At 38.3% G+C, this 15,245-nt stretch overlaps 1 protein-coding gene and 1 non-coding gene across 11 annotated transcripts in view; one reads left to right on the forward strand and one right to left on the reverse strand.

The window, feature by feature from the left end:
- TRIM37 (tripartite motif containing 37) overlaps positions 1-14,287 on the reverse strand; it is an 88,122-nt gene extending 73,835 nt beyond the window's left edge. For 7 of the 10 annotated variants that reach the window (XR_002830925.1, XR_002830926.1, XM_023759615.1 and 4 more), the window contains exons 1-5: positions 13,951-14,141; positions 11,841-11,942; positions 5,349-5,389; positions 3,652-3,768; positions 1,187-1,274 (exon numbers count right to left, since the gene is read on the reverse strand). Coding sequence is in view for 8 of the 10 variants with exons in the window: in XM_023759615.1 (XP_023615383.1) it covers positions 1,187-1,274; positions 3,652-3,768; positions 5,349-5,389; positions 11,841-11,942; positions 13,951-13,971 (369 nt within the window). In the remaining 2 variants the exon portion in view is untranslated. Of the gene's footprint in view, positions 1-1,186; positions 1,275-3,651; positions 3,769-5,348; positions 5,390-11,840; positions 11,943-13,950 lie in introns of all 10 variants that reach the window. The other 3 variants (XM_014461694.2, XM_006095627.3, XM_023759617.1) reach the window with 3 other exon arrangements.
- On the forward strand, positions 2,028-2,132 carry LOC111827397. The gene has a single exon (XR_002830937.1). It is a non-coding gene; the product is annotated as a U6 spliceosomal RNA (small nuclear RNA).
- Positions 14,288-15,245: the final 958 nt, after the last annotated feature.

The following is a 15,245-nucleotide window of genomic DNA, read 5'->3' on the forward strand; positions in this document are numbered from 1 at the left end:
GAACTGTCTTGTTCAACCAAAACACCCAGCCATGGTCTCTAAGAAAAAAATGACATGGATTTTTGCATGTCCACTTAAAATATGAAAAATACTATTTCCATTGCTTCTTACAAAGAAACATTTATTTAAAGTACTAAGTTGTGGGACATGAATTTTTTCTAGTCGGCACAGGAGTATTCAAATACCAACAGAAAAGCTCTAGCTGGTTTGGCTCAGCGGATAGAGCGTCTACCTGTGGACTGAAGGGCCCCAGGTTCAATTCCAGTCAAGGGCACATGCTCAGGTTGTGGGCTCGATCCCCAGTAGGGGGCGTGCAGGAGGCAGCCAATCAATGATTCTCTCTCATCATTGATGTTTCTCTCTCTCTCTCTCTCTCTCTCTGAAATCAATAAAAATATATTAAAAAACAAATACCTACAGAAAACTCTGAATTGAGTTCTACTCAACCAACTTGCCTGTCATTCTCTCCCAAAAAGATGCAAACTGATGACCTAACAGACACCTCTAGCTGTCTGCTCCCACTACGACTAACTTTTTCCACCAAGAATCTACTGTTTATTCTCAAACCTATTTATGCTTATTGTACTTATTATTGCAAGTATATAATTTAATTTTAATTAAACAACAGGACACAAATTAAAATAAAAAGCTACTTATAGGAAAACTAACTTCAATGTTTTAGACTTGATAAAGATAGATAACTTTAAAAAACTACTTTGAATTAGATTGGAAAAAATAAAAATTTTAAAAATTAAAAAAAAATTAATTACCTAAAAAACAAATCCTAAGATCTAGAAGTTTACATTCATATTTTTCACAAAGTGTTGTTCCATTTTAAATAAACCAAAATTGAAAAATTGTGGCCAGGACATGAGATCAACTGAACTTTAATGAAATAAAATAAAATAATTTAAAAAGACCTTGATCCTACAACTAAAGATTTGCAGATGAATATATACATTTTATAATTAAAAGAAAATATTTATGTAGGGGGTACACATCCCACATCAAAATCTCCCACAAAGGCTGTTTTTCTGACATAACAGAAGGAATGATACCTTCTGCTATAAAGCAAAATAATTTAATTTTCATTCTATAAACAAAGTAAAATATTATTTTCTTATCTAAATCAAACAAGTATTTCAGTGCTTTTAGTCTATAAGCAAAAATAATTTGTTCTGCTCACCATTCCTCCCCAAAGTGCACATTGATGGCAGATACACTTCTTACAGGTCCAGCAAAATACACTAAGTTTTTCATGATGATTTTCACATCTATATAATATGAAAAGAAAATACAGTTATAAATTAAACTAAAATTGGAAAATAATTACCTTAACAAATTCCTAAGTTTGGGTAAACAGGTTGGTCAATTTTAAACAATTATATCTCAGGAAACAATATAAAATGTGTTCCATAGTTTCTTCTGCAAATTAAGCTAAAGAATTACAATTTTCTTAAAATACTGTTTTCATTAATCTATAAGAACTTGAAATCACATGAAAAATACAGACTAGTTTTTGAATAAAGCACAAATATAACATCATTTCCCAATATTACTATAGATCAGAAATTTTCAACCCTTTTTATCTCATGGCACACAAATTGCTAAAATTCTGCAGCACACCAAAAAATTTCTTTTTTGCTGCTCTGACAGAAAAAATAGGTATAGTTTTGATTTATTCACACTGAACGGTTATTGTTACTATTATGTTAGCTGTTGTAATTTTTTTATTTGACAATGTAGGGGAAAACAGGTCAGTGCCCCTAACTAAATAGTCAGCTACTGCACATTTAAAAAATTCTTGCGGCACACCAACTGAAAACTACTGCTATAGGTAATAAATTCTAGCCTGCTACTACATTTCTGGACAAATCAGATTATGTGTTTGTATCTACATGAGCATGTATGTACGCACAAATAATTTTCCTACATGCGGTCAATGCTAACAATAAGACACGTGATTAACTGCACAAAGTAATACCAGATCCTTCTGAAAAATCAACTCAATTTTAAAGTTTTCCCATGTTCACTTTGGCAGCACATATACTAAAATTAGAACAATACAGAAGAGATTAGTGTGGCTCTTGTACAAGGATGACACACAAATTCATGAAGCATTCCATATTTTAAAAATAAAATAGCCCAGCCAGTGTTGCTCAGTGGTTGAGCACTGACCTATGAACCAGGAGGTCATGGTTCAATTCCCAGTGAGGGCACATTATGGGCTTGATCACCAGTGGAAGACATGCATGAGGCAGCCAATCAATGATTCTCCCTCATCACTGATGTTTCTCTCTCTCCCTTCCTCTCTGAAATCAAGAAAAAAAATTTAAAAATAAAATAAAATAAAACATTTTCCCTTAAGTTGGAGATCTACATGCAAAGGAATGAAGATGTACATGGTTATTAACTGAACTGCATTCGCCATGTCCCAAATTCCTATGTTGAGAGCCCTAAGGTAACTGTACTTGGAACAAAGACTTTCAGGATGTTAAATAAGGTTATAAGGGCAGAGGCCTAACCCAATAGGACTGATGTCCTGACAAGAAAAGATGCCAAAAGTGTATGCAAACAGAGAAAAGGCCATGTAAGAACACAGAGAGAAAAAGCCATATCCAAGTCAAGGAGAGAGGTCTCACCAGAAAGCAAACATGACAATACCTTGACCCTGAACTTCCAGCCTCCAATACTGTTTAAGGCACCCAGTCTATGCTACTCTATTATGGCAGCCCTAGTGGAGATTAGTTGGGTGACAATGTGAACATGCTTAACACTACTGACCTGTACACTTAAAAATGGTTAAGATAGTAATGTTATGTGTATTTTACCACAATAAATTTTTTTTTAAGTTTTCTCTTGCAGCCTGACAAGTGTGGCTCAGTGGTTGAGCATCCATCTATGAACAAGGAGGTCGTGGTTCGATTCCTGGTCAGGACACAGGCCTGGGGTTGCTGGCTCGATTCCCAGCAGGGGGCATGTGGGAGGCAGCTGATCAGTGATTCTCTCTCATCATTGATGTTTCTCTCTCCCTCTCCCTTCCTCTCTGAAATAAAAATATATATATATATTTTTTAAAAAGTTTCCTCTTGCCTTTAAACAGTGTGCCTTTAAAAGAGACAGTGTTGCATTTGTTCTCTTCATCATTAAGCTTAGAGAAAATACCTAAATAGGTCTACATTTTATATTCTCATTTGTAAGTAATATGAATATCCAATAGAAAATCAGTGAAAGTATGAAGAAACAGCAGATTAGATACTGTCTGGAGGCTAATTTAGCAGGATTTCCACACCACCAAATTTAGGATACATCTTTTAAAATACAGGAAATTTATCAGAACAATTCTTAATCAATGACCTATAGGCAACTTCAGCAAACCCAAGGAGAGCCAGTAGGCATCAAGAGGCAAAGAAGAGAGATTATTAGCACATCAGCAACTGTGGCAGTTCCACACCTTTTATGAAAGCCTCTGATAAAAGAAGCCATTCAAGAGTTAGAAAGATATTTCCAAATAGTGATACCCACACAACATCAAATGAAAACTATCTGTGTTCACCTACAAAACTAAAAAAAATAAAATACCTTTAAATAGTTTCATTAAAATAACATGTACCAAAATATATAAAATACTTAAAGAAATTGAGGACATACTTGTCCTTTTCATTTTCTTCATGTTTGGTGAGACTACAGAGTTGAAGAGTATCAAGCTGCTGTGTTACTTCTTCTGCCCAACGACAGTTTACTAGTTCTCGTATCTGGAGTGGAGCACTAGAGAGAAGATATATATATATTTTTTTTTAATTCAGGAATTTGAGTTAATTTTCTAAGACAAACACATTCTAGCCCGACTAGCATGGCTCAGTGACTGTGGACCTATGAACCAGGAGATCATGGTTTGATTCCCAGTCAGGGCACAAGCCCAGGTTGTGGGCTCAATACCCAGTAGGGGCTGTGCAGGAGGCAGCCAATCAATGATTCTCACCATTGATGTTTCTATCTCTCTCTCCCTCTCCCTTCCTCTCTGAAATCAATTTTAAAAATGTATTTTAAAAAAAGAGATACAATTTTCATCTAGCAAAAGGACAAAAAAAGATAGATTGGTAATATACAATATTGGCAGGAATGTGAGGAAAAGGCACTTTTGTATCTTTTATTAGGAATGTAAAACGGTAAAAACCTATTCTTCAGCACAATCTGGCATCATAATTTGAAATTACCAAAAGTGGAAACAATCTAAATGTATCTCAATATAAGCATAAATAAATAACATATGGTCACATAATAAATAAATCAAACATTTTTAAATTTAAATGACATGTGTACATCAAGAAAGATAACACTATATTTTATATTTAAAAAACAAAACAGTACTATATCATTTGTGTTGCAAGAAAATACAAATACACACACACACACACACACACACACACACACACACACACACACAGAGGACCGGTGCACGAAATTCATGCACGGGTAGGGTCCCTAGGCCTACCCAGCAATCAGGGTCGATTGGGGCCTCCCAGCTGCCGGCTGGCCCTCGTTGCCCCCTGGTGGTCAGCACACGTCATAGTGAGCAATCAAACTCCCAGTCTCCTGGTCAAACTCCCGCAGCGACAATTTGCCTAATTAGCCTTTTATTTATATACCAGAAGCCCACTGCACGAAGATTCACACACTAGGCCTTGCTTCCCTTGGCTGCTGGCACCAGTTTTCCTTCGGCACCCGGGACCCAGGCCTTTGGTCCGGCCACAGCGAGGCTTGGCTTCTCCGCTACGGCCGCAGCGAGGCTTGGCTTCTCTGCAGCAGAGAAGTCAAGCCTCTTCAGTCTTCACTCCGTGCCTGCACATGCAAATTAACTGCCATCTTTGTTGGGTTAATTTGCATAGTCACTGTGATTGGCTGGTGGGCATAGCAGAGTGACACCAATTTGCATGTTTCTCTTTTATTAGTGTAGATATGTCAGTACACAGATAGAAAAATGTTTAGAAGATTAGAAACAACCCCAATAATAAGTGTTATTTCATGACAAGACTAGGTGAAGAATAACAGAATAAGAAGTCTTTTAAAAAATATTTACCTATACTATTAAGATTTTTTAAAACCAGAAACCTTTTTAAGTTAAACATGATTTTCTAAAATAAGGTAAACCATTTAATGCTTTCTAAATAATTCTAAGATAAATTAGTTTATGCTGTATCTAGAGAGATTATTTTCTTTTCAGCTGTATTCACAAAGAGGCGAAATGAAGCAGATTACAGAAAGAATCTTATTAATATTAGGGCACACTCCAACTGCATTACCTTATTATTTTCCAAATACACAAATAATCATAGCAAAACACTTACCGGCAATGAGGACATTGAGCTCTCTGCTCTGTCAGCCAGCGCTAAGGAGGCAAAAAAATAAATTAGCTTTGATTGTAGAAACACCATTATTTTTATTTGTACATATTGAATACTTATATACCAAATTTAGTAAGTTTAACTCTCTAGTGCCTGCATTAATTATAAAGATACTTATAGAAATAGTAGACACCTACTGTCTTCCTCTCATTATCATATTGATCAGGACAAACTTTCAAAGGGACAGAACTCATCCCAAAATAGTTAAGAAGCTATTCTCTCATAGGAAAGAAAGTGATTCTAGGGCTATTTGGATCTCAGAGGGAAGATGTGGATAATCTTCACAAAAATAATGATATGGTCACTACCATCTCCAAACATAAACCATAGGGTTTTACTTCTAACTAACCCACCATACTTCTAACTAACCTACCCTAGAATCTGCAAGGAAGTTTAACTAACTAACAAACCATAAAATCCCCAAGGAAATTTAAGGTACTAATACATTTCTTTTTAGAAAAGCAAATTAATTTTGAAGAACATACATTATAGATATAAATTAGACCTAAAATATGAATAAGCAATATAGCAAAACCATTTTGTGTCTTGAGTTCCACAGTTCAATAACTTTTAAACATCTACATAACTTTGCTTCCTCATAATTATGAAAAGGTTTTACAAACCCTTTTAACTGCAAAATGTCTCCACTAAACCTCAAATTATATTAATTTAATCACTGTAATTATTACTGAGTAGGGAGCAGTATCACACCATATACAAAGGAGATGCTAAGATTTTCTGAATGCCTTTCCAAAAAAACCCAATATTTATGGTTAAATATTTTTGTTTTAATAGTCTGGCAAATTGGTTCAGAGGTAAATGAATGTATTCCAGTATTGATATTTCTGTTTATCCCTATGTACTTTTATAAAAGAACATAAACTTTTACTTAGTCAATTAATTAACTCAGAAATAAAATTGCCAAGGAAACCTTAAAGGACAATAAAAATTAGACAATAGGGAAAAGGGACCTCACAGCAAAATCTTATATAATAAAAGCCTACTATGCAAATTGTCCCCTCGACCAGGAGTTCAATCGGGAGTTCGACCAGGGGCGGGGCCGGCCAGCCCTGCTCCCAATCAGCCCCCCCACCCTGATCAGGGGCAGGGCTGGCTGGCCAATCGCCCGTGGCCCCTTCCCACAGCCGGCCCGGCCCCATTGGCCCTGATCGGGGTGGGCCAGCCGGACCCCACTCATGCACTAATTTGTGCACCTGGCCTCTAGTAAAGAAATAAAGCTAGAAGAAGAAAATACATGGAAGAGGATTCCTCCATTCTTAATAACCTTGAAAATTATTTCTTCAGTCCCTTGGTAAAAACAAAATTTGGGTCAAGTTTCTTCCCCTGAAAAAACTCTACTAAAGTCATAGCACCTCCCCAGGGCTGCTTTCAGCCCACACCTCCCTAGCCTAGTCCTCCTTCTCAACCTAGGGGAACCAGCAAAGTTAAACCTTTGAATATATTTGGTATCTCTCTGCCCAGGATATTTATCAATACCTCTCTTCAAATGGTTTATTCCTACTCATCCTTTAGATTTCAGTTTATAAGCAACTTCCTTCAGAAAGCTTTCTGACTCTACAGCAGCGGTTCTCAACCTGTGGGTCGCGACCCCTTTGGGGGTCGAATGACACTTTCACAGGGGTCGCCTAAGACCATCAGAAAACACATATATAATTAATTACATATTGTTTTTGTGATTAATCACTATGCTTTAATTATGTTCAATTTGTTTGTTTTTTTAAATATATTTTATTGATTGTTTACAGAGAGGAAGGGAGAGGGATAGAGAGCTAGAAACATCGATGAGAGAGAAACATCGATCAGCTGCCTCCTGCACACCCCCTACTGGGGATGTGCCCGCAACCAAGGTACATGCCCTTGACCGGAATCGAACCTGGGACCCTTCAGTCCACAGGCCGACGCTCTATCCACTGAGCCAAACCGGTTAGGGCTAATTATGTTCAATTTGTAACAATGAAATTGGGGGTCACCACAACATGAGGAACTGTATTAAAGGGTCGTGGCATTAGGAAGGTTGAGAACCACTGCTCTCCAGCAAGCATGTCAAACTCAAAGGCTAGCACGGGCCAAATAAACAAGGTTTAAGTTTATGTGGGCCACAAAAAAAACAAAAGCTTCCAATTTTCATAGAAACATAGGTTTATTTTGATAGAGACATGCTGAATACAAAGGGCTAAAATAAATAAGTAATCGTTAACATAAAATAGAACATTTTAATAAAAATTAATTTTTCTTGAACATTAATTTACCAGACACTGAATAATTGCACAAATTAATAAGTGTAACGCAAATAAACCTATTTTTCTTGCTCTCAGAAAGCGAAATATTTCCCGTTGCGCACACCACACACGTCAGTACAAGACTAATGACATGCAATTGGCTGCTAAAATACTTGCTGCTAGTATTTGTAGAGAGAAATGGTGTGCCTGCATATAAGGCGTGCAAGGGAAATGAATGTAACACGATTATAGTAATCAGCCATTAGTGAACGTTGTAGTTCCTTATTAATAATTATGTATAACAGGATATTATAAAAATCAAGTTATGAAATTTTTATTAGAATGTTTCTTACATACCATTATATTGACTGGGCCACAAAAATATTCATTGTGGGCCACATGCGGCCTCTGGGCCGAGAGTTCGACATGCTTGCTCTATAGACTATTTTAGATACCACTGCCATGCTCTACCACAGCAACCTATACTTCCCCCTTCATTGTGGTTGTAGTCTCCCCTCCCTTGCTTCACAATAAGCTCTATAAAGGTTGGGACCAATATATTTTTTTAATATACTTCTCCCATCCAAAAGGGCTATTGTTGCAATATATACCACTCTTGACATCAGGACTGTCTATTTGCTTATACAGTCCCTCTCTCTATGCGCTCTCACATGAGAATATCCATTGATTATAACCATAAAACTTTCCTGCCTATCCCAAGCTAGTGACCTTTCCCTTTTCTATATATATGTAGCATTTTTACCTTGTACATATTACACAATCTAACTTAATCACAAAATAAGAATGGCAATTTTCATACTTTGGGGGAAACAATGTTTCTTCCAAACCAAAACTCAAGGTAAAAACCAGTGAACAATATTAATGCACAAGAAATATTAAAGAAACATCTTTAAAGTAATTCCTTCACAATCAACTGAAGAACTGATTTCTCTCCCTCATTAAATGGAAACACAAGCTTTAGACAGTATTCAGACCTCAGTCTGATTCCTAGTTCTAGCACTTATTAACCACATGAAATAGACAAGTGACTGAGCTCAAGTTTTCTTGATTTATACGCCATGACCAAGTGATTTATTCCTGGAATGCAAGGACAGTTCAACATACAAAAATCCATTAGTGTAATATATCACATTAATAAAACAAAGGAAAAAAGGCATCTGACTAAATCCACTATCTTTTCATGATAAAAACACTCAAGAAATAGGAATAGGAGGGAACTTTCTCAACTGATAAAGTCCTTATTTTATTGTGATTGTTAATCCTCACCTGAGGATATTTTTTCATTGATTTTTAGAGAGAGTGGAAGATAAGGGCAGAGACAAAAAGAGGGAAACATCAATGATGAGAGAGGATCATTGATTGGCTGCCTCCTGCACACCCTTACTGAGGATTGAGCCTGCAACCTGGCATGTGCCCTTGGCCAGAATCGAACCTGGGACCCTTCAGTCCGCAGGCCAACGCTCTATCCACTGACCCAAGCCAGCTAGGGCTAAAATCCTTATTTTAAAAACCCACAGCAAACCATATTCAGTGGTTAAAGATGGAAAACTTTTCTGTTAAGACCAGGGAAAAGACAAGGATGCCTGCTTTCAGCACTTCTATTCAACATAATACTGAAAATTTCAGCCAGAGCAATTAAGGAAGAGAAACAAAAAGCATCCAAAATGGAAAAGAAATAAGATTATGTTTATGATGACACATGATCAGATATGTAGACAATCCTAGATTTCACAAGAAACTTAAGTTAAAGCTAATAAATTCACCAAAGCTGCAGGATACAAAAATCAACACACATAAAACACTTTTATTTCTATACACTAGCAAAGACTCCAAGGAGAAAATTAAGGAAACAATACATTTACAATAGCATCATAAAGAGTAAAATATCTAGGAATTTAACCAAGGAATTGAAAAAACTGTATGTGAAAAACTACAAAATATTGCTGAAAGAAATTAAAGAAGTCCTAAATAACTAGAAAGACATCCCATATTCATGGATTAAAAAATTTAATATTGTTAAGATGGCAATACTACCAAAAGCAATCTACAGAATCAATGCAATTCCTATCAAAATCACAATGGTGCTTTTTTCAGAAGTAGAAAAACCCCATCTAAAATTCAAAAATAATCACAAGGTACCCTAAATAACCAAAACTATCTTGAATTTCCTGATTTCAATTTACGACAAAGCCATAGTAATCAAAACAGGTTTGTACTGGCATTGAAGACTGAAAGAGAGACCAATAGAGAGCCCAGAAATAAGTACTAAAAAAAATATTGTATAATTGGGTTTATATGAGGTACTTAACTAGTCACATTCGAAGAAACTTAAAGAATGGTGGTTACTAAGGGTTGGGAGAGAAGGTAATGGATAGAAGTAATGAAAGCAGGCAACCTTGTCTTTTTCCTGATCTTAAGGGGAAAGTTGAGGTACCATTACTAAAATTCAAGACTGAACAAACCAAGTGTTGGCATTAATATGGAATTAGCACTCTCATACATACCAGCAAGAACGTAAAAGGATAAAGTCTGATAATATGTTAGAAGACAGTCTGACAATATGTTAAACAGTTAAACATCTACCTTATGATCTAGATACTCCATTCCTGATTATTTACCCAAGAGAAATGAAAACTGAAGTTCATTCAAACACTTGTATATAAATGCTCATAGCTCTATGTAAATGCCAAAAACTAGAAGCAACCCATGTATCCATCAACAAGTGAATGTGTACAGTATGGTGACTATATGTTAATAATAATGTTATTATTAACCATACTATTAATAATAATAATAATAATAATGTTATTACCATATTATTAACATATAACCATAATAACTATGGTTAATAGTATGGTTAATAATATGTACTACATATTTGTAAATTGCTAAGAGAATAGATCTTAAGAGTCCTCATAAGAAAAAAAAATTTTGTAACTATGTATAGTGATGGATGTTAACTAGTTAGTGTAGTCATCATTTTGCAATATATACAAATACATACAAATGTTGAATGTAGAAATATGTTGCAGATCTGAAACTAATATAATGTTTTAAATGTCAATTATACCTCATTTAAAACAATAAAACATGTGAATGGATAAACAAATTATGGCATATGCATATAATACAATGCTATTACTGCGCAGTAAAAAGGAACACTATACACTTGACATAGGTAAATATCAAAATAATTTTGCTGAATAAAAAAAAGATACATAAGAGTATATATTATAAGATTCCATTTGTAAAAAATTCCAGAAAATCCACACATATCTATAGTGGCAGAAAGCAGATCAATGGTTGCCTGGAAACCAGATAAGCAGGAGACATTACACAGAGATACAAAGAAACTGGGGGATTGCAGATATTTTCACTATCTTGACCATGGTGATGGTTTCTGAGGTATATACATTTGTCAAAACTTATCAAACTGTACACTTTAAATATGTGTAGTTTACTGTATGTAAATTATACCCGATTTTAAAAGTCTGCAAAATTTAAGACAAAACAAAGTCAATAATTGTAGGCAAACATAAAGAGCTACTTATGCTGAAAATCAAGAAGGGATAAAAAAAAGAGAGAGAATTATGGGGACAAAAAAGGGGGCAGAAAACAAACAAAAAATTAAAAAACACAAACAAAAAAACAGGTAGTAAGAGAGAATCAACTAAGTGTAGCTAGAAAATTGAAGATCTAGTCTGAAAACATAGCCAAACAAGTATAAACTCTCCCTCCTCTGGGTCTCACAACATTTTGTTAGTGTCTATGACTGTACACAAAGTCCATTCTCTTTATTATATTTAAGTTCCTTCAGGGCAGGCACTTTGTCATTTATCTTCATATCCCTCAACCTCAAACACAATGCAGGCCAGCCCTTTGTAAGTACTTGTTAAATGTACAATGATTTAATAATGTAAATATATTAGAATTTTAGTGGATTTTGGTTTCCAGACATGTCATGGCAGTTATCATTTGATGACTATTCATCTCCACAGTACTAAGCAACATACACCAATGGTCTCTCTATTAAGGAACATTCATTGAAGACATTTTTTTAAAAGGACACAAAATCTAAAATGAAAAGATAAAGGAAATGGTTAATTTTTACCATTTTATTTACCAATATATCCTACATATGCTAAGTGCATATGGAAAGAAAAGTACAGCTTACCCTGATACAGCTGAAACAACAAAGCTTGGAGCAATGAGGACACAGGCGTGCATCCCGCAATTTCTCCATACAGATGAAACATCGAAAAACCTCAGCAATGCTCTGAAAATAATAAAAGATGTAAGGTCCACCAGGTTAGGCTACTGAATCAAGAGTAAAAAGCATGATTAAAGTAATTTGCTTATTTACATTTATTTTAGGCTGATAACATCTCAGTTTTAAGTTTATTCCATATCAGGACTTGTTAGCCAAGATCGAGTACCTCAGAGCATCTAAGCTTCACAATGGTCCTATTCTAAGGAAAGGATATGAAATGCACAAATATTTTTACTGAACATTAATTATAATGGCAAGGACCTGGCTGGTCCAAATATTAATTACCACAGTTAACATAGATTACATTAGTCACTACAAATATTTCTTCGATTATTTAATGATACAGAAAAAATGCTTATATTTAACAGTAAGGGGGAAAAAAGGCAAACTACACGGTTAAAGGAACAATATGAACTTTTTACTTTCTCTGCCATTTCACAAGGAGGATGAATTGCTATGATAAGTTTTTAAGAGATACATATCCTAAAAGCAGTGCACTTTGACCAATGCCCTGGATAGGTAGCTCAGTTGATTGGAGTGTCATCCTGATTGGCCAAGATTGTGGGTTCAGTCTGGTCAGGGGACTTACAAGAATCAACCAATGGATGTATGAGTAAGTGGGACAATCACTAAAGCCCTGGCCGGTGTGGCTCGGCTGAGCTTCCTCCCACGCACCAAAGGGTCTCGGGTTTGATTCATGGTCAGGGCACATGCCCAGTTGCAGGCTAGACCCCCAGCAGAGGGCAAGCAGCAGCTGATGGATGTATCTCTCTCAAATGATGTTCCTCCCTCTCTCCCCTTCCTTCCCCTCTCTCTCTCAAACCAATAAAAACATATTTTTAAAAAAATCAATAAAAACATCCTCAGGTGAGGATTAAAAACAATTTTTTTTATTTACTTAAAGAAACTAACTCAGAATCCAGAAATCGGAATGTCTGCCCTGATACTGCAACCAAGCAGCTACTTACTTGAGCCTGAGAGTCTAACCCTATTGAGAATTTTAGTGGCAGTTCTCCCAATGCTTTGGGAAGGAAAAAAGATCACGTACATTAGGAGAAATAGTATTATCTTGGCAACAAGCCTCATATGAATCAATTTAGGAAGTAACTAACAAGAAAAACAGCTATAATTAAATGTAGGTTATTAGATATTTTAAGTTCATTTTTATAGGGCAGGAGAATTAAAACTCTCATAAAACCAAGGTCAAGTTACCAAGCCTTTAGAATACTTTCACCTGCGAGTCTAATCATGACTGCAAGCCCGAAGAACCTGTGCGGTGCAGATGCTGGCGGGGTGGGGAGGGAGGTGGGGGCGACACCACCATCGGGTGAACTAGTTTAAAGAGCCCTGTCACATCGCTGCCCTTACTAAGAACGAAGCAAGGACTCAGTGTTTTAGTATTTCGACAATTAATACAGTGTTTGGCAATTATTACACAATTATGTTCAATAGCCCATCTTTTTAAAAATTGTCCCTGGCCTTTATGTAAATACCCCAACAATTTTAAATCAGAGCTTACAAGTGCCAGGTATAATAAAAAATAAGGTTGTTCTGGCAAACTACAGCCAAATCAGATAATCAGAGAATATGCTCATCCAACCTAGGAAGGGCAGAAGTCTACAAAACTGTACCGCTAGGAAGAAAGGTTATCCACTCGGAGGGAGATTTGGATCCGCGCAGAAATCACAAGCACTGGTTGCGAGCGTCAGGGCACGTCCCTGTAATGAATCTGCAGTTTTACTCTGCACAGGCTGCAGTCTGCAAAAGCCCCGTGGGGATGAGTGCCGGGCGGAGACAACCTGAACACGCCAAGATGCGCAGCACCTGCCTGCGGGAGCGGCCGGAGCACGGGCACCAGGGGCTGCAGCACCCGCCGCCGTCCTTCGCCCCTGGCCAGCTTCTCCGCGGCGGCGGCGTCCCTACCGGAGAGGACTAGGGAAAGGCGACCCGCTTAAAAAAACACTCAGCGGGTAGCATGGGGACACGAACCACCAACCTCCTCAAACCTCCTCACCTCTACACTCTGTTCATCCATTGCCTCCGACTCACGGCGGGGCCTACAGCGACCCGCGGAGTCCGTGGTCTGACCTCTTAGGCGCCGGCCCGAGGTCGCCAGTTGAAACTGCCGCGGCGAACCACCCCGCGCCCACCTCAGGAGGCTCCAACGACCGCCCCGCGAGCGCGCCCCATCGCTTCAGGTTCCGCGCCAGCTACCCCCACTTCGCCATTTTATCCGCGTGCCCGCCCTAGAGAGCAGCAGGAGGGCGAGAAGTGGCCGCAGATCCTCCCTCCCGGCTCAGCCGCCCAACGGGGACCGCGAGACGCCGGCGGGCGGGCGGGCGGGCGCGCGCGTGTCGAACCGCTACTGAAGCCTGGCGCCTCAGGTCTCCAGCGAAGCAGGCGCTGCAGGGAATTCACAAACACCTACGGTAACCAGGGCAGCTGGAGGCGCGGCGGCGCAGAAAGGCGCTGGCGCGCATGCGCGCAGGACGCAGCGTTAGAGGAGCGGAGCCGAGAGGCGGGCACCTAGTTCCCGCGGTGCGGAGGCGCACACGAGATTTGGCGGCTCCCTGCGGCAAGGTAGCTCGCCTCCGACCCCAGGATAAGGCAGGCAGTGGCAGGGCCCCGCCCCTTCAGGGGAGGGCGTTGCCCCACCGATCTCAAAACTTGCGCGCGAACGAGCAGAGCCACCTGGAGTGCATGTGAAAAACGTAAACTGCAAAGCCACACCCCTAGGTACTTAGACTCTGATTCTAGGGTAGAGCCCCACTAAATCGGCATTTTCTACAACCTCTCTCGGTGATTTTGGCTGCAGGCGGTGTATGGCCCGCCCTTTGCAAAACCGTGGTGCAGAGGTTACCTGGCTAGTGATTTTTTTCTTTGGGAGGAAGCCGAGACTCAGGTTTTTAAGATTTCCGCTCCACCTGAAGCGAAGCTCCAGACTGTGAAGCCTAGAGCGGTATAGTTTCTCATTTCAGGGCTGGGAGAACGGGACCACAGGTTAAGTAGACGTAAGACCCACACCACACCTGCATTTCTTGCCACGTGAGGTGCGCGGTTGCCATGAGACTACAAAGTGCAAAGCGGTATCAGCTGTATTCAGCTTTCCTAGATTGGAGGCCGCTTTCTACAATTGTGTATCGTAGTTTAAAAATTGCAGGAGTTGAAAGTATGAGACAGGAGGCGTGCATCAAATTCTTGATTTGAATTTAATTTTTTCTTTCTAGTTTGTTGCAAATAACTATTACATTTAGCCCAACCTAGAATACACGTGTAGAGAATCAACAATAACCTAGAAAGTTATTGACT

This window comes from Myotis lucifugus, unplaced genomic scaffold, assembly GCF_000147115.1.
Source record: "Myotis lucifugus unplaced genomic scaffold, Myoluc2.0 scaffold_158, whole genome shotgun sequence".
Taxonomy (NCBI): domain Eukaryota; kingdom Metazoa; phylum Chordata; class Mammalia; order Chiroptera; family Vespertilionidae; genus Myotis; species Myotis lucifugus.